The sequence below is a fragment of the Gadus chalcogrammus genome, chromosome 22 (genome assembly GCF_026213295.1).
Source record: "Gadus chalcogrammus isolate NIFS_2021 chromosome 22, NIFS_Gcha_1.0, whole genome shotgun sequence".
In the NCBI taxonomy this organism is placed as follows: domain Eukaryota; kingdom Metazoa; phylum Chordata; class Actinopteri; order Gadiformes; family Gadidae; genus Gadus; species Gadus chalcogrammus.
In genome coordinates, this window is record NC_079433.1 from 936,189 (window position 1) to 960,062 (window position 23,874).

General features: G+C 46.5%; 1 protein-coding gene across 2 annotated transcripts; it reads right to left on the reverse strand.

Annotated features, from left to right (window-relative positions):
- Positions 1 to 12,883: 12,883 nt before the first annotated feature.
- Positions 12,884 to 23,658, reverse strand: LOC130375754 (uncharacterized). 2 transcript variants are annotated; one of them, XM_056582826.1, is made up of 9 exons: positions 23,059 to 23,658; positions 21,929 to 22,033; positions 21,596 to 21,667; positions 16,145 to 16,195; positions 15,766 to 15,908; positions 15,498 to 15,610; positions 15,256 to 15,413; positions 14,441 to 14,752; positions 12,884 to 13,386 (listed from the first exon to the last, which is right to left on the reverse strand). In XM_056582826.1, the coding sequence occupies exons 1-9, from the start codon at positions 23,144 to 23,146 to the stop codon at positions 13,016 to 13,018; spliced, it is 1,413 nt and encodes a 470-aa protein (XP_056438801.1). In that variant the 5' UTR covers positions 23,147 to 23,658; the 3' UTR covers positions 12,884 to 13,015. The 2 variants fall into 2 exon arrangements, with proteins under 2 accessions (XP_056438801.1, XP_056438802.1); XM_056582827.1 differs by lacking the exons at positions 21,596 to 21,667; positions 21,929 to 22,033; positions 23,059 to 23,658 and adding an exon at positions 16,760 to 20,830.
- Between the last annotated feature and the right edge of the window lie 216 nt (positions 23,659 to 23,874).

Below are 23,874 nucleotides of genomic sequence, written 5' to 3' on the forward strand. Positions count from 1 at the left end.
TGTGTGTGTGTGTGTGTGTCAAGAGTACGCTTTAGTGTGTGTGTGTCTGTGTGTGTGTGTGTGTGTGTGTGTGTGTGTGTGTGTGTGTGTGTGTGTGTATGTGTGTGTGTGTGTGTGTGTGTGTGTGTGTGTGTGTGTGTGTGTGTGTGTGTGTCAAGAGTACGGTTTGTGTGTGTGTGTGTGTGTGTGTGTGTGTGTGTGTGTGTGTGTGTCAAGAGCAGTGTTGGGTATCGTTACTTTTGAAAGTAATCCGTTAGGTTACTTTGTTACTATCAATTAAAAGTAATCCGTTACGTTACTACGTTACCTATAAATAAAAGAAACGCGTTAGAGTACTCGTGCGTTACCAACAATTAAAATGCGTTTGGGGTGCGTGCGTGTCCGCCTAGCGCAACAACAACACACATCCTCCTTTAGATGCACCAACAGTGCTGACTGTTTATGAATCAATCATGAACCTATAGCATAATGACAGGAAAGACAGTCATCATATTGCACGTTTTATTTAACAGGCATTCATCCTTTGATCATTTGAACAGCTTCCATGAATAACATACTCCGGTAACAGGCAGTTATTTTAACAGAATGTAGCTTACCGTATTGGCTGCGCACAAAAAACAGTGCGTCACACATAGCTTATCCACTTTACAAGTGCATGCGCCTAACAAAGTGCTTAACAGGTAGGCACGCAACCTTTTAGAATTGGAAATTTAACTCAATTTAACCGTATGCGTTGCACAAAAGAACAGTGCATGGCACTAAAAAAACATTGAAGAACTGAAAATGTTCGTGTGACCCTATAGCCCTACATTCATAACAATCACGTAGGCTACCTTTAGCCTATTTATCACCAAAGTAATGGTTGAAACGTAGGAGAAGAAGGTGCTCAAAACGACCACTATGTTCTTCTTGTCCTTTTCGCTCTGTAACTCAAAATAATGAGCGTACCTCCAGGAATCTAAGGCTATCTTCTCGTCCATCTTGCCGCCGTAACACACGTAGCTTACACACACAGGTGCGCGCGCACACACACACACACACACACACACAGAGCAGAGAGAGAGATGCAAGGAGCAGGGCAGCAGCATCTGACTAAATGCAGAAAACCCGGGACTTTACTTTCCTTATCGAGGGAAAATCTTAAAGTAACGGAGTAACGAGTGGTTATTTTGGAAATTAACGAGTTACTGATTACTGAATTCGCAAAACTAACGCGTTAGGTTACTCGTTACTGAAAAAAACGAATAAGAGTACTCTAACACGTTAGTTCTAACGCGTTACCCCCAACACTGGTCAAGAGTAGGCTTTAGTGAGTTTGTGTGTGTGTGTGTGTGTGTGTGTGTGTGTGTGTGTGTGTGTGTGTGTCAAGAGTACGCTTTAGTGAGTGTGTGTGTGTGTGTGTGTGTGTGTGTGTGTGTGTCTTAAGAGTACGCTTTAGTGTGTGGGTGTGTGTGCGTGTAAGTGCATGTGTGTGTGTGTGTGTCAAGACTAGGCTTTAGAGTGAGTGAGTGAGTGAGTGAGTGATTGTGTGTCTGTGTTTGTGTGTGCATCTGTGTCTGTTCAAGCATTTGTGTGTGTGTTTGTGTGTGCAAACATGTTGTAGTGTGTGAGTGTGTGCACAGACCTGAGCTGCCGCCCGGGACCCTCTTCAGGTGGTGGGGTTCCGGGGGATGCTGTCCAGGTGGTGGTGGGACTCGGACCACATGCAGAGCTCGCTGGTGTTGGGGCCCCGCCGCCACCCCCCCCGCGCCGGGACCCCAGCCCCGTGGTCTGGGGGGGGGGACCAACCAAGGATCTGTTAGGGGCTGATCGGGGTCCCACGTCGACGCAGCCCAAGAGGGTCTACGGACCCCTCACGTCCTCGCGGACCCTCCTTGCGTCCACAGCAAGGGCCTGACGCGCGCCTCCCACGATACGTTAACCCTCCGTCGAGGCGACGCAGCAGCAAGGGCTGTGATTGGTCCTCTCGCTAAAAGCCGCCGCAGAACCGAAGCAGGTTCACGACTGCCTGGAAGCGTCTGCGGGTTCATCGTTGCGTCGATGTGGAACCATAATCAGCCCTTTAGGCCGGTGGCTAATAAGCAATAGCATTGACCCCTCTCCTGTAGGGGGCGGACGCAGAGGACCTCAAAGCCCCGTACCCTGCAGGGCGAAGCACTCCTGGACGGAGAGGGGCGCCCCCAGGAGGGGGGGGGGGGGGGTCGGCCAGGACCTCCTCCCCTCCGGTCTCCTCCTCCATCATGTGACCACAGCCACAGGCCCGACGAATTACAGTTTGCAATTCGTAAACACAGAGGAAAGGAGAGAGATTTGATTTAGATTTTTCAAAAACACTTTTTTTACAATCAACCGAGAGTACAATACATCAGGAAATGTGCTATTTGTTCAGTCTTTAAAATATGTTGGTTTATCCAACAAAAGCCTGTGCAAAGTGCAACTCATCATTTTCAACAAAGCAAATAATATTATTGTAACACCGGCGCTGTTTAAAAGCATCTACATCCCCAAACGCCTTATAAAACGTATACTCCAGCCAGACTCTGGCTCTGAGATGAGATAAACAACGGTCTTGGGGAACAAACAGCCGTTAACCGTTATCAAAGACATCCGACGACTCGTTGGAACAGCCAGAGCTAAAGTCCCGCGGGCCAGTCCTCGTCATTCCTCTCCTCTCTGTTTCAGGTCGAGCTATCCGTTACACCAGCTCCACTGCACTGAGGCCTTCAGCAGCTTTGTGAGAGACAGCATAGAGGAGGTGGACCCCCCGATGCGGTCACCTTAAACAACGGTCCTCTCCTTCAATTCCAGACGACCCAGGACAGCGTCCATTGGGCTCCGGGGACGGGGGTTAGGCTTATCATTGGAGGCTTCTTTTATGTTAAAGGATGGTATGGATGTGTGAATGGTTTTACTATGTCTTATTTATCTTTATTTATATTCCTATTTATTAATTAATTTCAACTTATCTGCCAGCACTTATCTTTACCCTGTGTGTTTTAATACTTCTTGCATGATTTTACCATGTTATATGCTTTTAAACATGTTATTATATATATATATGTATATGGTGTGTGCAATTTTGGGGGTTCCTTTATTTTCACCCATGACTTCTACTGAGATTGCAGTGTGCTCCTTTTTATTCCTATATTTGTATAAATGCGCATGATTCACATATTAATAAGAGGATGTGTATGGATGGGTCTGGATGCGTGTATGTGTGTGTGTGTGTGTGTGTGTTGTGTGTGTGTGTTGTTGGTGTGTGGTGTGTGGTGTGTGTGGTGTGTGAGTGTGTGTGGTGTGGTGTGGTGTGTGTGTGTGTGTGTCTCTTGTTTGTTGCCCTCTAACCCCCAACGCCTTGCCAGGGTTGACAGATAGTATAAACTCCTCTCCATCAAACCACGCAGACAAAAAGTTGCAGTTCCCTCTTTATGGTGAGGTGAAGTAGGGTAAAACTGAGGAATGGAAGTACAGCATTTCAGTATGAGAATGACAGAATGCTGTAAAATTAGCTTAGCTACTAAGTTAGCTTGCTAACGTAAGAATATCCATCCATCTAATTTGTTTACAAAGTTTCCTTAAAGGTTGGGTACGCGATTTGCGAAACGCCAGCAGATTTTGAAAATACACAACTCAAATGGTCCTACCCCCTCCCCTTCAACGCTGACTCTGACTCCACCCATTCCAAGTACCTGGACGCGCAATCATGCACGAGCGCGAACAGAGATGCGCGAGAGCGAGCCAGGCTAGCGTAGGTTTTCGTTTAACAACATGGCACTACATTCAGCTGTAAATTGCACCCAGTACCGCGGGAAGTAGGGGTTTTGGGGGTGCTGCAACACCCCCTGTCCGAGGCCCTGTCTTATCACAGAAAACGATCATTTCTAAAAACCAAAGTGGAGATTTCTGAAAACGCCGGTTATGTGTTGTCGTATCAACGGGGAGAAACGGGATTTTAGGTTCTGAAGCGTCACATTATGCACCAGGAAATGCTTAACGTCATGTGAGCAGTCCGCTGTACCGTATTGGTCCGAATATAAACACAAACCCCATTGTAATACGACCTATATTTGGAAAAAATATTTGAAGACCCAGATCTTGATTTCATGAATAAATAAATTGTATTAATTGAAATAATATACGAAAATAAAAAGGCATAGAATAAAACACTGCATTGCCACTAAACAGTAGTGCAAATAGGCCGTACTGATGTGTACACCAAAGATCCTGACACTCCTCTGCCCCGCTGTGTTCGCTCTGGCTGTGGTCGCTCCGAACTGTTTCGGCCCGTGGCAAAGCGAGTCATCCTCGCTGCTGTCCAAGGCATGTTGAGACGCAGCATTTATTTAATGCTCATATGTCCTAGTGCTGAAAAAAGGTTATATGAAAAAGTGTGAGGGTAGCGGTGGTGCGCTAAACTTGTTCTGTGAGCAGCTGGATGTGAACCATGGTGTGAAGGAAGTGAACACAACGATCGATTTTCAACTGTGCGCGCATGCACTGGTGTAATTGAGCTGCGCTGCTATATATCTTTTTTATCAATGTGACGAGTTGCGAGTCTAGTGCAGGCCGGGTTTTTTTTCCCAGCACCCCCTGCTGAGAATACGTTCTCGCGGCTATGGTTGCACCAGATGTTATAAATATTAAACGGTCACATAAATCATTACTATTTTTAGAAAATGTATGTTTGTTTCATATAATTGTATTGGAAGTCCTGGTTTTCACTAGGGTTGCCGCGGTGTGGACATTTTCACACCGAGTAATACACTCGTCTCAACACCGGTATTACCGAGTATAAACGGTATAAACTTTGAAACTAGGTCAACCGCCACACAAGCATCGGTTTTTAGACCCTTCTCGTCCTTCAGTTGCCGCAAACGTTCAAAAGCAGCGCCTAGGATTATTCTTGATTTCAGTTTTTCTCTTTCAGCGTTTTTATTATCAATTACTCTCTGAAAAAGAGTTTTCCTTCTCTTTGCTGGTGGTGGTGGTGGTGGTGGTGGGGATGGTGGCGTCTTGTCTGCCATGGAAATTGTCTTCTACTGCTAGGTCCAAATGTGGATTAACTAGTTCCAGTAGATACCGCAGGATAACAACAAACAGGAGCTTGCTCTGGGTCACGAGCTCTGGGTCACGAGTACTGCACGAAGGGGTCGCGCGCGCGGGGCGCGGGGCGCGGGGGGGGGGGGGGGGGGGGGAGGGGGAGTGCAGTACGACCGTTTGATTGACGTACTTACTGTCCAATGAAACTCGGTGGCAATGGAAATGATTGGCTGGAGTTTTTCGAGCCCTGCCCGTTCCACAGATGATTGACAAGTTTAATTTTCATGTCAGTACTTCTAACTCAGTGGCTGTAAGCGGGTTATGATAAGGATTTCAAGTAATTTTGCAAAAATGGCCAAAAAAGCGAATCACCTACGCAACCTTTAATCTTATTATACATCAAACCCCCTTAACATATCAATACAGATAACGTACCAACGATGCTTACAAAGGCCAACTTGAAACCAGAGGAGACGCAATTATGAAGACGAGTGTGAGTACCATGCTTTCCGATCAAGTGAATGTAGCGTAGTGGAGTGCAAGGCATGCATATCAGAACGTATTCCAGAAAAATACCAAAGTTCGCCAGTAGATGGCATCACAGGACCATCAATAGACTGAATTACACTGAAGACTGAATTACACAGGAGAAAACATACATGTAACAGAACACATGTGTTTATATATATATATATATATATATATTTATATATATATACTCCTATGCGTGTGTGTGCGGGCGGGGTCCTCAGATCCCCCCTTTTATTTACTCTGATGTACTTTTCATCCTTTCCAATAGAAGTGTGTTTCTATGGGCCCGTTGGCTGTGTCACCGTCAGCAGTTACCAGGGACCGTCCTGCCGTCGCCTCTACCCACACGGGACCACCACCCTCTCCGGCTACCCACCACGGGACCACCACCGTCACCGTCAGCTGGAGGCCTACCTACACCAATCGCACCAACACCACACAGCCACACTACCACGCACACAACAGACGCACGCTACCTCCCACACCTACATCCCGTTATAGACCCCCCAGCCTTCCGTATAGACCCCCACACACCCACCATCACCACAATAGACCCACACACACATATCAAACCACAGAACACACCAGACCCACACCAACACACCCACACACACAACCACTCAGACCACAAAGACCACCTCCACCATCCACCGTCCACTCCTCCCACCACCACCAACACACACCCGGTACATTGCACCAGATGGCCCCACCCGTGGAAAAGACAAAGTATATTTTAAAATACTCCAGGCCCTGCACCACAGGGACACAGCGGACAGAGCGGTGTCCACCGGGAACTCCCCAGGGGGATGTCACGACAGGTCCACAAATGATCACACTTCATCAAACCCATCACCCACAGACACCACATCACAAAGAAATAATGACAACACCAACACCTGGATGCACAATGACATGTAGATCCTAAAAGAACACTACACACACACAATAGACCAACTCACACAAACACCCCAGCCCACCAACACACTCTCACTTAAGATCACTACCAACCGGGCACACAAGAGATTGGGCCACAGACTATTACCCACCACCTTACATCAACTAGAACACACACTACTCCATACACCGTCCGCCCCTCACTCACCACTCATTACCAACCCACACCCCCTCAACCTACTCCCCCCCTCCCCCATACCGACCAGTCCCCATACCACCCCACCTCGAGCCTGGACCTTCCCCTCACCGACACCTCCACAGCCCACACTCAGCCACACAGATCCCCCCCCCTCCCCCCTCCCTCTGCCTCCCCAACCAGCACCCACACACACCCTAGATCACTCTATTTAGGCCCACGTCAGTCAGAAATCCTCTCACCAGATGAACCTCCGTCTCAGAGGGCCGAGCAACAACCAACACACCACCATACACCACCCTCTCTCCAGAGTTCCCCCTCACTCCATCCAGACACTTGCATCCAACCACTCCCACTCCCAACCTACGCCACTCAACAGCTACATAGTCACTGATCTCAGTCCCCTACTAGAAACTCCCCACGACACCTTCACCACTCAGCCTGACAACATACACTGGACACCAAACACAGCACAACACATCCTGGGACTGTAAGCTCCCCGGGGTCCGGGGCCCCTGGACCCTGACTACATCATGCAATCCCAATCTGAAGCCCCCTCTAATAACACCAAGTCTCCTCCGCTGTCCGTCCAGTCCACGAGCACACCCTCACAGCGCACTGTGCAGCTTAGACTCCACCGCGTCCTTAATTCGGCCTCGTTAAGTCCCCTCACCATCACTCCCGAGCGCCGACGGCCGAGTGGAACCACCGACCCGAAGCCTCGACCGAACAAGACGATGTTCAAAAGGACCAGACACGATCCCACGGGGCATAAAGTTAGGGATTGGACTATTTGATCCATCCAGCCCGTAGTGATCATCGGTGACTCAACCCTGAGTCGGTTCCTTCCCCACACTCACACAGACGTCCACATGGAGAGTTATCCCGGTGCCATATAGCAACACGTCACACAGGTCTGAGGTAAACATCCAAGATCCACACCAAGATTCTGGTGCTCTCTCTGGGCCTCAACCACAGGGACAGCCTGTTGGAGCCGGCCGCCAGGGGCCCCCACAACAACCTCACCGGCCCCCGCGGGGCCCTGCTCCCTCTGGGTTCCCCTGGGGCCCTCACCGGCCCTGGAGGTGAGGGCCCCACTCTCTCAGGCCTCTCTCTCTCTCTCTCTCTCTCTCTCTCTCTCTCTCTCTCTCTGTCTCTGTCTCTGTCTCTGTCTCTGTCTCTGTCTCTGTCTATCTCTCTCTCTCTCTCTCCCCCCCTCTCTCTCTCTCTCTCTCTCTCTCTCTCTCTCTCTCTCTCTGTCTCTGTCTCTGTCTCTCTCTCTCTCTCTCTCTCTCTCTCTCTCTCTCTCTCTCTCTCTCTCTCTCTCTCTCTCTCTCTCTCTCTCTCTCTCTCTCTCTCTCTCTGTCTCTCTCTCTCTCTCTCTCTCTCTCTCTCCCCTCTCTCTCTCTCTCTCTCTCCCCCTCTCTCTCTCCTCTCTCTCTCTCTCTCTCTCTCTCTCTCTCTCTCTCTCTCGCTCTCTCGCTCTCTCTCTGTCTCTGTCTCTGTCTCTCTCTCTCTCTCTCTCTCCCCTCTCTCTCTCTCTCTCTCTCTCTCTCTCTCCCCCTCTCTCTCTCTCTCTCTCCCCCTCTCTCTCTCTCTCTCTCTCTCTCTCTCTCTCTCTCTCTCTCTCTCTCTCTCTCTCTCTCTCTCTCTCTCTCTCTCTCTCGCTCCCCCCGCTGAGAAGAGGGAGACCCCCCCACCCATCTACGAGGCTACACACACATACACACACACACACACACACAAACATCGAACACACACGCACAAACACACACACACACACACACACGTACTTACATAAACAGACACACACACAATAACACGCACGTACACACACACACACACACACAGTCTTAGCGTGTCAAGATGTAACCCCCGTCATGGCCCCCCCAGCGTCTAACATAGCGCTGTTTGACTCAACATGGCCGCTCTGACGGCTGCAGACTCAAACGCTTCACTCTGTTTCTACTGGTTTAAGCCTGCGCCCCTGGAAGACGGTTAACTATTGAACACGTTAGCATCGTTCATTTTTGTTATTTAACACCCACACAAACACACACACACACACACACACACCCACACGCACACACACACGCACAGTTCTGGGAAGTCTAATTCAGTCACTGTGGTGAAAGGATGAATTAGGTTGTACAAACCTACCTTGAAGGAACCTTTCATTATGTGTTCATTCAGTGGGGTTGGGTTGGTGTTGGGTCTCTTTCTCTTTTCGCCTGCTTGTTGTGGTGTGTTGAGCACCAAAGGCTCTTCAACCATTCAACACCGCCGCCACACACACACACACACACACACACACACACACACACACACACACACACACACACACACACACACACACACACACACACACACACACACACACACACACACACACACACACACACACACACACACACACACACACACACACACACACACACACACACACACACACACACACACACACACCTGTGTCTCCTTCACCCTAATCCTGTTGGCCAGAAGGTGAACTGCACCGAGATGGATTCACCGCCTCTTGGTTAAAGGTTGTATTAGCGATTCTGGTTGCCCTGACTTCCGTTGCAAGATTCCAAAAAAACAGAGCCAGCTAGCCCCTCCCTCCTATGTTTTGAAAATGATCATGGACGTGCATTTTCATGAACGTGCATGAAAATGCAACAGGAATTTGTAGCTACCACTTCGCGTGCACAAGCGCGAAACACCACAACACCCACCCCTTGTCTGTGACTGGTTGGAACACTGTTTATTTTGATTTTGAGGTGTTGGTAGTACCATTTGTTTCTGTGTGCGATCTCGTAGCCTAGGCTGCCTAGAGAGACGCGTTTTTTTGACAGCCTGCTTATGGGATGGGCAGCTAGCGGATCGTGAGGAAGAAGCAGATTAATGTGATACTTTATGTTTCAATCAGAATTGCTGATACAACCTTTAATATGAATAAAATTAGGGCTATCAAATTAACGCGTTAATTTCGATTAATTAATCACAGAAAAAAAAAAAAAAAAACATTAATCGCACTTCTATAGTGCCCTTTGACCCGGTGCGTCATTTGCGTTGAAACAAAATGGAGGCAGACGAGAAGACGCTGCTCGGCCCCGTGCACGGAAAGTTCAAGTTTAAACTCCCGGACGGAACTGTAGACAGCAACACCGTTATCTGCAATCTCTGTAGTAAGGAATTTTCCTATCACCGGAGTTCATCAACCCTTAAATATCAACTCAACGCAAAACGTTTGGTAGCAAGCTCGCAGGTACGAGCTGCCACAGCCCCTGAAGCTGGCGCTAGCAGCCAGCCTCGTCAAGACACACTCGACTGAGATGCATTGAATCTTGAGTGAGATGGAAATGCTATTAATTTGATCTTAATATGTTAATGAAAGACATGTTTTAAATAAAAGAGACATTTATCTTTAAAGTCTATTATGTGAATTATTCATTGAATCACGAGGGAGACCGGGGGAGGGAGGGAGACGGGGGAGGAGGGGGAGACGGGGAGAGAGAGACAGAGAGAGACGGGGAGAGAGAAAGAGAGACAGAGAGAGATTGTCCGGTGTAAGTGCCATATTGGCTCGGCTACCAGATCGGCTCGGGGTCCGTCGTCTGCTGATTACGTCACACAATACGCTATCTACAGCAATAAGGTCTTTTATGGCTTAAATTAAAGAGCCTGTAATGATCTTTCATTTTGAACATAGACCATTCCCAACCTATCTGTATGGATAGTTTTCTTCTAAAAACAAAACATCCCTCGGAATCATCTTGGCTGTTAAGATAAGCCGTCCGTGTTGCCAGATTGGGCACATTTTCAGCCTGATTTGGCTACTTTGAATCACGTTAGGCTGGAAAAACGGGACATATGCCCAATCTGGCAACACAAACCGAAACTAGACAGACCTACTCGCGCTCACACATGTGCTCGCTGTGGTTGCTATGACGACAGCCAGAGCTACAGCACAAAACAGCCAATCACAACTGTCCCTTAGCAGCCAATCACAATGTAGCCTACGCCCATTCAAGCGTACAGCCAATGATATTGTGTAACGTAATCAGCAGACGACGGACCCCGAGCCGATCTGGTAGCCGAGCCAATATGGTACTTACACCGGCCGTCTGTCTGTGCATATAATACAACGTGGGCCTAAATAGAGTGAGTAATACAATAACATTTAATGTTTTATTTATAATTTCTGATTAATATATTATTATTCTTAAGGCACTTATGGAAGCATTATTCGCTAATAAAACAAAAATCATCGGCTGAACACACGAGAACATTCAGTTGGATCCACTGAGTTGTTTATTACAATTATATGCTTCATTAACAAATAAGACAGAAAAATAGTCCCTTACATGTGCACAATAAACACGGGGACTAAAACAATAGAAGCAGCAGACTTTACAAACATCAACAGGTGAGCACGTATCTTTAATAACTGAACATGTTCTGCGGCCGCTTGCTTCCCAACAAAACACTAAAAATCAAGATTCAGTTTAAAGTAATTTACAACATGCAACATTATCCCAAAGAGACACTGAGGCACCCCCCCCCCCCCAAAACAAAACCCAGGGAGGAGGTCCGGGAATAATATCGGAAAAACATTTGTTGTTCTATTAATAATTTCTGATTAATATAGACAGAGAGAGATTGTCCGGCCGTCTGTCTGTGGTTTCTTTCTACAACTGACAAAGAGACACTGAGGCACCCCCCCCAAAACGAAACCCAGGGAGGAGGTCCCAGAATAAAATCAGAATAACATTTAATGTATTATTTATAATTTCTGATTAATATATTATTATTCTTAAGGCACTTATGGAAGCATTATTCACTAATAAAACAAGAAATCATCGACTGAACACACGAGAACATTCAGTTGGATCCACTGAGTTGTTTATTACAATTATGCTTCATTAACAAATAAGACAGAAAAATAGTCCCTTACATGTTCACAATTAACACGAGGACTAAAACAATAGAAGCAGCAGACTTTACAAATCATCAACAGGTGAGCACGTATCTTTAATAACTGAACATGTTCTGCGGCCGTTTGGTTCCGAAAAATCAAAATTCAGTCTTAAGTAATCCACAACATGCAACACTATGCCATAAACCTCTTGGTTATTATGAATAAATATTAAATCTGCTTTAAATGAGGTTGTAAATCAGGATTATGATAAAAATGATATCAGAGACCTTAAGACCAAAATTGGTGCCGTCTGAAATTATACAAACATTGACCATCAATAGGTATTTTATGTACAATTCAAGAGAGATCTTAAGCCTTTTCATGGTTTATCATGCTATACTTCAAAGAAGAGAGAGAGAGAGAGAGAGAGAGAGAGAGAGAGAGAGAGAGAGAGAGAGAGAGAGAGAGAGAGAGAGAGAGAGAGAGAGAGAGAGAGAGAGAGAGAGAGAGAGAGAGAGAGAGAGAGAGAGAGAGAGAGAGAGAGAGAGAGAGAGAGAGAGAGAGAGAGAGAGAGAGAGAGAGAGAGAGAGAGAGAGAGAGAGAGAGAGAGAGAGAGAGAGAGAGAGAGAGAGAGAGAGAGAGAGACAGAGAGAGAGACACAGAGAGAGAGAGACACAGAGAGAGAGAGAGAGAGAGAGAGAGAGACACAGAGAGAGAGAGAGAGAGAGAGAGACACAGAGAGAGAGAGAGAGAGAGAGAGAGAGAGAGAGAGAGAGAGAGAGAGAGAGAGAGACACAGAGAGAGAGAGAGAGAGAGAGAGAGAGAGAGAGACACAGAGAGAGAGAGAGAGAGAGAGAGAGAGAGAGAGAGAGAGAGAGAGAGAGAGAGAGAGAGAGAGAGAGAGAGAGAGAGAGAGAGGGACACAGAGAGGGAGCGGCCCCGCCGACCCCCCTCAGCACCCTTCTTGTGTGTGTGTGTGTGTGTGTGTGTGTGTGTGTGTGTGTGTGTGTGTGTGTGTGTGTGTGTGTGTGTGTGTGTGTGTGTGTGTGTGTGTGTGTGTGTGTGTGTGTGTGTATTTACGCGCAGGGGCCACGTAAATACCGCTGATGACAGAGCCCAGAGGAGGAGGTCCTTTTTTTCTACAACCGACACAGAGAGGCTGACCCCCCCCCCCTCCCAGTCTACCCCCACCCCCGGGAGGAGGTGTGTGTGCAGGGGCCATGCTCAGTCAGGAGGTCCCTTTTGTTTCTACAACCGACACAGAGAGGCTGAGGACCCCCTCCCTACCCACCCCTACCCCACCCCCGGGAGGAGGTCCTCCTGGGTGAAGGAGGACCAGAAGGTGTGGAGGTGTGTCAGTGTGTCTGAGGACCCTCCTCCACCTGGGGACACTCTGTAGAAGGACAGAGAGCCAGCAGGCCGGTCCAGATACACTCCTACTCTGGTGGAGCCAGCGGGGGGGAGAGGGAGGGCTGTCTCTGTACCGTTGTACCGGGCAGAGTAACGACCATCATAACAATGAAGAACCCAGGACTTGTTGTTCCCTCCAAGCCGCTGTCACCACCCTCTCCTCTCCTTGTGATTCCTCTGTATGTCACTCCTATATCAACCCATCCTTCCCACTCTACCTCCCAGTAACAGCGGCCAGTCAGAGCCTCTCTACCCAACACCTGGCGCCAGGAGTCAAATCTGTCTGGGTGATCCGGATACGACTGGTCCTCTCCAACCCACGTCACCTTCCTGTTGTCCTCAGACAGAGAGAGGTCTCTGTGGGCCGTGTTGGGGTCCAGTGTGAGGTCACAGGCATCTGAGGGAGAACCAGACATGATGAGCTGCTGAACCGCTCTTCATCCTCATCATCATCATCATCACTAGCACTGTTCTCCTACGCTCTGTGTACATATACATAGATATGAACACATACATACATGTACATATGTCAGGGGTTAATCTAAACCGGGAAATGTTTTAATGTTTCAACCCAGCGCCTCCTTGTCGAAAATTTTAAATTACTTAAAATCTCCCGGAATGGAGAGCGAGCGAGCAAGACCGCGCACAGGAGACAGACGTGCTCCTAACCCCGTTCGCATCTGTGTAGCGAGCGCGCAGCACAACAGAGAGGGATCTAGAAACTGTGCATGAGGCAGTGTGCACGTGAGCCTCAGGCGCCTCCTGATTGGCCTGGATCGGTAAGTCAACCAATCAGTTTACAGTGTAGGCGGGCTTTTATCTCTTCTCCCGAACCAAATTTATCAGTTCAGTGAATCTGAGAGTGTCTGAGAAGAAATTTAAATAATAAAGATAAAGTGTTCTTCCAGCAGGTTCCCGAAGTACGTGTTTTTTTTTCTATATACATTACTGTATGTAATGTTCTGCATCTATGGTAACTTAGCCATTTTGAGTAATTTGGCCTTACTATACGAGTCAACATACTGGTCCTTCACAAGCCTCAGAATGATCCATTTCTACCTCAAATTTTCAAAAGCTCCGCACCGCCCTGCTGATAACCCTGCTGATAACGCCCTGTCCTGTGGACACCTTCCCCTCCGCTCGGTCGCTTTGCTCCCTCGCCATTGATGTTTTCCCCCTTGTGAATTTTTTCTAGAAAAAACCCTGATATGTACACATACATAGATACACACACCTCAGCAATAACGTTATGAAAACATCGACAACAATATTATGAAAACATCAACAACAATGTTATGAAAACATCAACAACAGTGTTATGAATACACTCATTCATCACTAGTACTGTTCTCCTGAACATGACATGTGTGGGGGGGGGGGGGGGTCATGTGATGATAGTTACACTATTGCTACATCAGCAACAAACATCTCTCCTTGGATCCAGGACTTACCAAAGACAAGCAGCTCAGCGCTGTGATTGGCCGTGCCAGCGCTGTTGCTCGCCATGCAGCAGACCGTGTTCACGCCGTACCTCCCACCTCTGACGAAGAGGAAGCCCCTCTCCACCCAGGCCTCTGATTGGTCGTCTCTGCCGTCCCTCTCCAGGGGCCTGCCGTTGTGGAGCCACTCTACTGTGGGCTCCGGCGTGCCGCCGGCGTGGCAGGTGTAGCGGGCCGTTTGGCCCACGGGCAACACGTGGGTAGAGGAGTGGAACTCTGTGATGCTGGGGGCCTCCTCCTCCTCCTCCGTGAGCATCACTGAACCTGAAGAAACCAGGAGGAGAGGAGTGAACGTCTACAACACGGATCTAGAGATGCAGCGTCAGACACTGCCTTCACTCTCTCCTAACACCTGTCCACTAGAGGGCGACCCAGGGGATTCACACCCAGTATTCTGGCCTGCCTTTTCATACATGATTGAGTATCACAGCAGTGTCTACAAAGATTACCCAGGGAGGGGAAGTCACTCAACAAAGAGATTAACGGGTCAGGGGCGGAGCTTGAAGAGAAGAACACCAAACCGTTCAGCAGCTCCAATAGAAACTAGTGCAGGTGAACCCAGAAAGGGTTGAACCTTGTGATCTGACCTCACTAGACCACAATAGAAACCTGACCTCAGTAGACCACAATATAAACCTGACCTTTGTAGACCTAAACACATCCAACAACCTTTCAACTCTTAAAGAGTGTATTTACTGTATCTACGGCACAGAGAACAGAAAGGAGGAACCGTTCTCCACTCATGAACACAAACAAAGTCTACGGACCCTCTTTGTTCCGCTCAGCCTCCAGATGATCCAGGTCTAGGACCTTCTCACAGATCCAGTGGTGCAGTCTGTTACACGGTTCTTCAGACCAGCCGTCCTCCCCTGCTACGACGCAGTCTCTTGCTCCGCCGTCATCGCGTGGTTTAACGTGTCTCCAACTGAGAACCACGAGGAGGAGACAGTGGAGGTCAGTCTGTCACTTTCAGAGAAGAGATGCTGCTGAACAGAGTCTTCAGCCTTACCTTGAGGTCATGGGGGTACCATCCACCCACTTGTGGGTCCCCTCTTTCTCTCGATCACTCAGTCCAATCCAGGAAGAACCCACCAATCTGCTGACCAACCTGGAAACCTGGTTCTAATAGTAAAAGCATATGTTATCATGACCACAAAGTACACACACACACACACACACACACACACACACACACACACACACACACACACACACACACACACACACACACACACACACACACACACACACACACACACACACACACACACACACACCAGTTCTTCTCTGCTGTTGATGACCACCAGGTCTGCCTTTCTCTTCTGACAGTCTTCTCTACTGGCCCTCCAGCCCTTCTTAGTAGTAGAAACACGGTAGAGACTCTTGTCGTGAAGCATCCAGCCCTGAAGCGTCAATTCATCTGTTGAATGTAAAAGAACATCCTGAACAAACAGAGAACTGCTTATCTTACGGTCTTGGTTACGGACACACAACCCTGAGACCTGACCTTAACAGACCACATAGAAGCATGACCTTAATAGACGACAATAGAAACCTGACCTAAGTAGACCACAATATGAATCACAGAAGCAGCAGGTGTTTTTGAAATGAATGTTAATGACGCGATTGATTTAATAACTTGGATAAAACCCTCACCGAGTTCATCCAGTAAGTGCTCTCTCCCCTCTATCCAGGGTGACGGTGAGTCTAGGACAGGACAGAGGAATACAGAAGATATGAGCTCTAAAACAGAACGACATTGTCACTAAGCATCACAGGACCCACAGCCAAGCAAACACAAAGTCCATAATTATTAATACTAATAATTAATATTATTAGTATTAATAATATTAATACTAATTAAAATAGCAATAACTACAGTTATCAATATCATTATCGTTGCTATTGTTACAATTATTCATATTAGTTGGCCCAACACAAATTCTAACAAATACAATAATGATCATTATCATTGCTATTATTACAGGTTGAGCGCGCGCATTGCACACTCAGCCTCTAGTTGTAATTAAACCCATAGCTATAATGTGGAAACCCCAGTCGATAATGTAACACATTTATGAGCACATAATATAATTACATTTTACCTATAATGTTACAACGTATAACATTTAGGTTCAGCTATAACGTAATGAAGCAAGCATAATAATTTCCTCTCTACGTTATGAAGCAAGCATCTTTTGCCCGCCAACGGAGCTTCATGCCAATTCATTGTGAACCACGGCCGAGATAACCACCGTAGCATGTCTTTACCTGTTGTGGAAGAGGGAGGGACGGCGGAGAACCAGACGCAGTCGGTCCATAATATCGTAATGACCATGGAAGAGGCAGTGAATGAAGTATTGATTAGACAGCGATTTATTAGATACCACCGCTAATAAACCGTTGGAACACACAGGACCGGTAACCCTAGCAACGCCGGTAAACAAACCCCTCGAAGCCCAATCCCGACGCGCTACGGCCGTCCGGAGGCTCACACAGCTTCTGGCCGTAATATTATACATTACATTTATATCATATTATATACTATTATAGATAGAGCTCCGGGAGTGCAAACGGCAACAATCCCTTCTCCTCCATGCTGCGGTTCACCCGGTCGGCACTGCAGGGAACGGTTGGCCGGTTGAAAGCTGATTGGCTGTTACGTTACGTCACTCAGTGGCCACGCTGTTGAACGCTGATTGGCTGTTACGTTACGTCCCTCAGTGGCCACGCTGTTGAAAGCTGATTGGCTGTTACGTTATGTCACTCAGTAGCCGTTGAATGCTGATTGGCTGTCATCACACGAATGTCGCGGTGAAGTTCAAATATTTCAATATCATCCCCATAGATATATATAGAACACTAGATACGCCACGCCCCTCTCAGCCGCGGCACACGGAGCCGCCATCTTGTGTGGGTCTTGAGTAGGTATTCTCAGACTGTCAGACAGCCATAGATATATATGTTCACAGCTCATTTCTCAAAAAAAAACAATGCCAGTTCATTGTGCTGCTTTCAAGTGTGTACACCGTCGTTCAGTACAAACCAGATCAGAGGGAATCACTTTATAATTATATATAGTTATATATAACTATATATATATAGTTACATATATACATATATGTGTGTATATATATATGTGTATATACACACACATATACATATATATATATATACACACTTTTTAACATATAAATGTCATGTGTTAAAAAGTGTGTTTCTTGTATAACATAGAGGAAAAAAAAAAATCTTAAAATCAAACATGGAATATCAACTATGATGTTTTTAGTGTCATCCACTGAGCCATCACCGCTCAAATTTGCTACATCTTTGTATGAATTTTCCATATGGTGTAATGCACTAGACAGCGGGTTGACCCATTCAAGATGGCCGCCGCGGTGGCCGTCAGCCGACCGGAGCTCAACATTGCCGTGACGTATCTAGTGTTCTATATATATCTATGATCATCCCACTGCAGACACAAATGGGCGTTCTCGTGTGGTGGGGGTTCCCCTTCACGCAGACTGGAACGCCCCCTTCTTATTCTTCGTCGCCTTTCTCGCTGAACTGTATTCAAATGTCAAAGTGTTCTACTCCGAAACCATGTAAATAGTGTTCTAAATAAACTTCCAAAGTTTTTCAAATCTTATTTGGAAAATAACTTCACATGGTGTGTCTTTTCACAATTTATTCGTTACCAGCATTCGTAGTGTTGATCAGCAGTGAAATAGTCTGCCGCTGGGGTTGACAAGTTACCGGACTAATACCCATGCAAGTGAACGGAGCGTTCCACGGCATTGAGAAGACCCGTGTAATAAAGGCCTATAATATTTCTGTTTATGGCATAGATTTCTCCTCAGATTAGCCCAATAAAGCAATGAGACAAAAAGAACACAAACGCTTGATCAAAGGCCCGGCCTTTGATCGAGTCTCTACGTTGAATTTGTATGGAGTCATGTCGCCCCTTCGCGTTTGGTGTGGACGCACCTTCACCTGTGCGACAGGCCTGCTATTCTATAGCAGTAAGATGTTTAAAAAAATAACGTCTAACCTGGGCGAGTCGCGGTGTGTGCGTGTGTGGTCTTACCTGGGCGCGTGTGTCGATGACGGAGCCGTTATGTTTGAAAACATAACGTGTTACCTGGGCGAGTGTCGCTGCGGTGTGTGTGCGTGCGTGTTTGTTCTTACCTGCGCGTGTGTCGATGGCGGAGCCGTTACGGTTAAAACATAACCTCTTACCTGGGCGAGTGTGTCGCTGCCTTTGTATTGGCTAGTGGTGTGTGTGCGTGCGTGTGTGTGTGATTCCGTGTATGTTTGTGCACAGCTGCGTATGTGTGTGGTGTGTTTGTTCGGTGTGTGTGGATGCGGTGTGTATGTGCGTGCTTGCGGTGTATGTATGCGTTTGCGTGTGCTGTGTGTGTGTGAGAGCTGCAGGCTGCTTGGCACGTGCACACTGAACAACTTGAGTAACTGGTGCGACAGGCCTGCTATTATATAGAAGTAAGACTAGAGTGTCCGTGTGTGCGTTGCCTGCGCTCAACCTCTAGTAGTTTTTAAACCCATAGCTAATAATATGAAACTGCCCGTTCAGCACGGAGGCAGAACGGGTAGAACTCATCGCCATCATCTTAAATGTTACTGTCGATATTCTATTTAATTTCTGAGCGCATAATGTAATATAATTAAATATTAAAAAAAAGAATTGCCTATAATGTTACAACGTATAATATATTGGTTCACCTATAACGTAACGAAGCAAGCATAACAATTTTCTCCTAACTTCATGAAGCAAGCATAATATTTTTAAGTTTGCCGTATTTGTATATCAGAAGATTCGACCCTGAGGGTTTTTCACACTTGATGCTTTATCTGCGGGCATCGATGTCGTTCAGACATCAGCAGAATCTAGGGGGGTGGGCTTGCAAAGGGCGGGATTGGACGCATGGTCGAAGTTCGCAAGAGGCGGGATAAGTGCGGCCGCTGACACTGTAGTTTGTTTTGGTTTGACCGCAGACAGCACGGAGGCAGAACGGGCAGAACTCATCGCCATCATCTTAAATGTTACTGCAACGATGCATCATATATATTCTGTTGCATTCACAACATCCGAAGAATCGATCAATGAAAGATTAGAGCATGAGTTAGAGACAAATTCAAGAAAAGACGAAGAAGAAGGGTGTCGCGAACGATACTGGAGAAGGAGAGTGTATTTTATTGCTTAAAGGTCCCATGGCATGAAAATCTCCCTTTATGAGGTTTTCTAACATTAATATGAGTTCCCCTAGCCTGCCTATCGTCTCCCAGTGGCTAAAACTTGCGTTCGGTGTAAAACGAGCACTAGGTATCCTGCTCGCCTCTAAAAAAAATGGAAGCTAAGGGGCGCTGATTTGTAATGTGGCCCCATATGGGCGTCATAAGGGGCCAAGTTACCTCCCCTTTCTCTGACTGGCCCGCCCAGAAAATTCGGCCTGCCAATCGGACAATGAGCTACGACCATGCGAGCGCCACATGTGTGGTGCTTTGTAGTTTGGATAACCGTTCTGCTTTGATGCTATGGCGCATAAAACGTCGGTTCTTTGACGTCCCTAGTAATTCCACAACCAGACTGTAGTTGGGGTTATCTCCGCCATGGTTGAGAAGGAATTGGGGGAAAGGAACTTTGGCTTTGACTCCCTGAAGTACATGAACCATGACATTGAGGAGAAAGGGATTGATTGTTGTATGCTTCGTCATTGCGATACATCCACTGTAAGCAGAGCGCATGGTACCTTGGCCTCAAGCTGCTCAGGGCCACACCCCCACCCTCCTTCTTGACCCGCCTCTCTCCTCCTCATTTGCATTAAAGCTACTGACACAGAAACGGCACATTTGGGGAAAGCTCAATGTGCGACTGCCCGTAGTGGCTGTAATTCTGCACCACGGCTGAATTTCAGGAACATCTTCAAATACTGTGTTTGGGGCCCACTAATACCTATATTAAAGCATCCATGAAGTAGCATGCCATGGGACCTTTAATTTCCCATAGCACAAACACTGGGACAAATGCAGTTGATTTCTTGTTTAAACAGGGTAAGAAAACAGGGAGTGGAAGGATGCGACCATATAATGTTCAGCTAACTGTTGGGGGATTTGTTTAATGGAAAGTGTAGTAGACTATGCATGCAAATCAATCATTCAATAGCTTTTACTGTTATTCAGGGCTCAAAGTGCATTGATACAAAAAAAAATGCATGGCAACTACTATTGGTTAGTTGGAAATAATAATAACAAACAGCTGAAAAATGTGTTCATGTTACAACAGCTAAGGCAGCAACCTACCTAACTTTCGTGAACTAAAGCACAGGCTTGTGTGGGGGGGGGGGGGAGGGTGAGGGGGGGGGGGTGTGAGGGCTAGATTACAGATTGTGGCTACCTGACGTGAGAGATGTTTTTTTTTTCTTAACAGAAGAATGCGTCATTGAGATTAAACATCTCTTCAAGTGATCTGGCCAAGACAAGCAGCAGTAGCCTACAGTCACACATAGCCTACACATAAAACATAAGAAAAATAAAACAGCTAATACAGTCGGCAAGGGGGGAGGGGGGATTTCAATATCACAAGACATTTCTGGAGCCTCAAGGAGATGGAGAATGTTTAAAGAAAAATAAGGTTTTGCAAAAAAGTGTCTTTGATGGACATAAGGCTCAGGTGGGAGAGTGTGTCGACGGCGGGGCTGTTATCTCAATCTTGCCGTTGTCTTGAAACATCTGCATCCGCGTGTGTGCAGTGTGTGTATGCACGTGCATGTGTGTGCGTGTGTGTGTGCATGTGTGTGTGGTGTGTGTGTAGGCGGTGTCCTGCGCTGCCCTTGTCTTGAAACGCCTGCATCAGCACGCCCGTGTGTGCAGTGTGTGTGCATGTGCGTGTGTGTTCGTGCACGTGTGTGTGGATTGTTTGTGTGTGTGTATGCTGTGTTTATGGGTGTGCGTGCGGTGTATGTGTGCTAACCGTATTATTATCACTAAATCTAACAAAAACAATATTTAACATTATCATTGCTATTAATACAATCAATGATATGATTACTGTATTGTAATTCTATTCAGGAGGATAGGATTTAGACTCACTGAAGCGCAGGGAGATGAGGAGAATACTCAGCAGTCCGATGCTCACAATGACAGTGATGTGAAACCATAGAGCTGTTTAGGAGTAGGACACACACACACACACACACACACACACACACACACACACACACACACACACACACACACACACACACACACACACACACACACACACACACACACACACACACACACACACACACACACGGTCACTTTGGCTAAAAAAAAATCTAAACATAAATCTTAAATGTATTTGGAGGAAATCATACTTTTTTGGATCATTGTTTTGGACTGGATTATTTCTTTTAAATTCTCTATAAAAGGGGCACCTACCAAATCTTCTCTTCTTGGTCTCCTCCCGGTCCGAGATGGTGACCATTGTTACTCTCTGACGGCTTCCACGGCGTCTGGACTTAGCCTTCTTCTTTGCTCTACCAGCTGGAAAAACAACATCACTTGTTTTCATTCTGACCAATTATCAGCTTGCACTCTGATACCATCAGTGTAAGGAAATGTTTTTCTTCGACTGCACACAGACTCACAAACGCACTCAAGCACACACACACGGACACACAGAGTAATGTACACACTGATATATTCATACTGCGTGGCTGTCATTCACAGTCCAGACTCCCTACGGTCTGCAGAATCCCTCCCCGTCTTGAAGAAACACCTGAAGACCTCTACTGAGAACACCTCAGTAAGTGATGACTGGTACTGTGGCTCTCGTGTTTAGAACACACTTAAGCAGAGCAAGTACTGGTCTCTAGCATGCATGTTATTATTCCCTCATTATTGTCATATACGCGCACATAGTTATACAGTAATACACACAGAATCACATACGTACACACACAGTAATGGAGGGGGGACAACATGTGGCCTGCGTGTCACCAGGGTCTTTCACATCGGCCCACGCAGAAAATATGGGGACATGTTTTGTGGGATAATTTAAGATATGTTCATATGAATGACAAACTTTATAGAATTATGTTAAATTCATAAGTACACCTGATATCACTTCAGTTAAATGAGCAGCCATTATTAAAAGACAAAATTGTTGATTACATAAACCATAGTCACTCTAATTTCACGTTGCACTACCATTAATAATAAGTCATGAAAAAACTAAACTTGTGTTCTGCTCCCTAAAGTTACTCTGCACTCTGTTCCACGTATATAACGGACATATATCATAAAACACACAACTACTTGAGATGCCTATCAGTAGTCCGTAACTCATGGGCGTAATCACACGTATAGGAAGGTTAATGTGAGCTTTTTGTCTCGAACACACACATGTCGTTAATTAGGAGAATAAATCTGTCTGTAGGGTCGCTGGTTCATCAGGTCGGTCCCTTTGGCTAAAAACGTTTTCTAAAAGTACATTTCAAATGTATGCAGATGAAAAGACGTTTTTTTAATGGATTATCTATTTTAACTCCTCTCTAAAGGGCACCTACCAAATCTTCTCTTGCGCTCCCTCCGGTCCAAAGACGTGTCCTCAGGTTCCTCAGAGAGTCCAGGGTCCGGTTCAGAGATGGTAGCCATGGTTCCTCCCTGACAGCTTCAGATACGTCTGCTCTCAGGAGTCGGTTCTGCTATATCAGCTGGAAAAAACACGTCGCATGTTTTAATTCTGAGGAGTCGTCAGCCTGCAATCTGATATCATCAGTGTCAGGAAGTGACAGTGGTGACACTCTTATCAGAGTGAAGACACTCTTATCAGATGTCTTCAGTTGACACACGGACTCCTGCAAGCACAAACAGACACAAGATTATTTTTCATTGAATATAAATACACAACGTACATAGGTATAACATAGGGTTATGGCTGTTTTAGTGATGTGGTTGACATGGTGTGAATTATTGCAACTGTTTGTTCGTCTGAATTCTGCATTCTCCGTTCGCAAACAACATGAACAATTATTACTATTGTAAAATGACAATCGGAAGAGTGACTTTTGTGCCATGACAAGTGAAAGGTAAATGTACTTATCCCAGGAGCAAGGCCTCATAAACACACGCACACACAATCACACACACACACACACACACACACACACACACACACACACACACACACACACACACACACACACACACACACACACACACACACACACACACACACACACACACACACACACCTTTGCTGTTGTGCAAGCTGTGATGGACACTTGTAGACCAACACTATTCTCAATTCAGTCCATACTAATTTTATTTTCAGTAAAATATTTACAAGCCAGGGCAACATGTTATTGTTCGGCTGTTGGGGG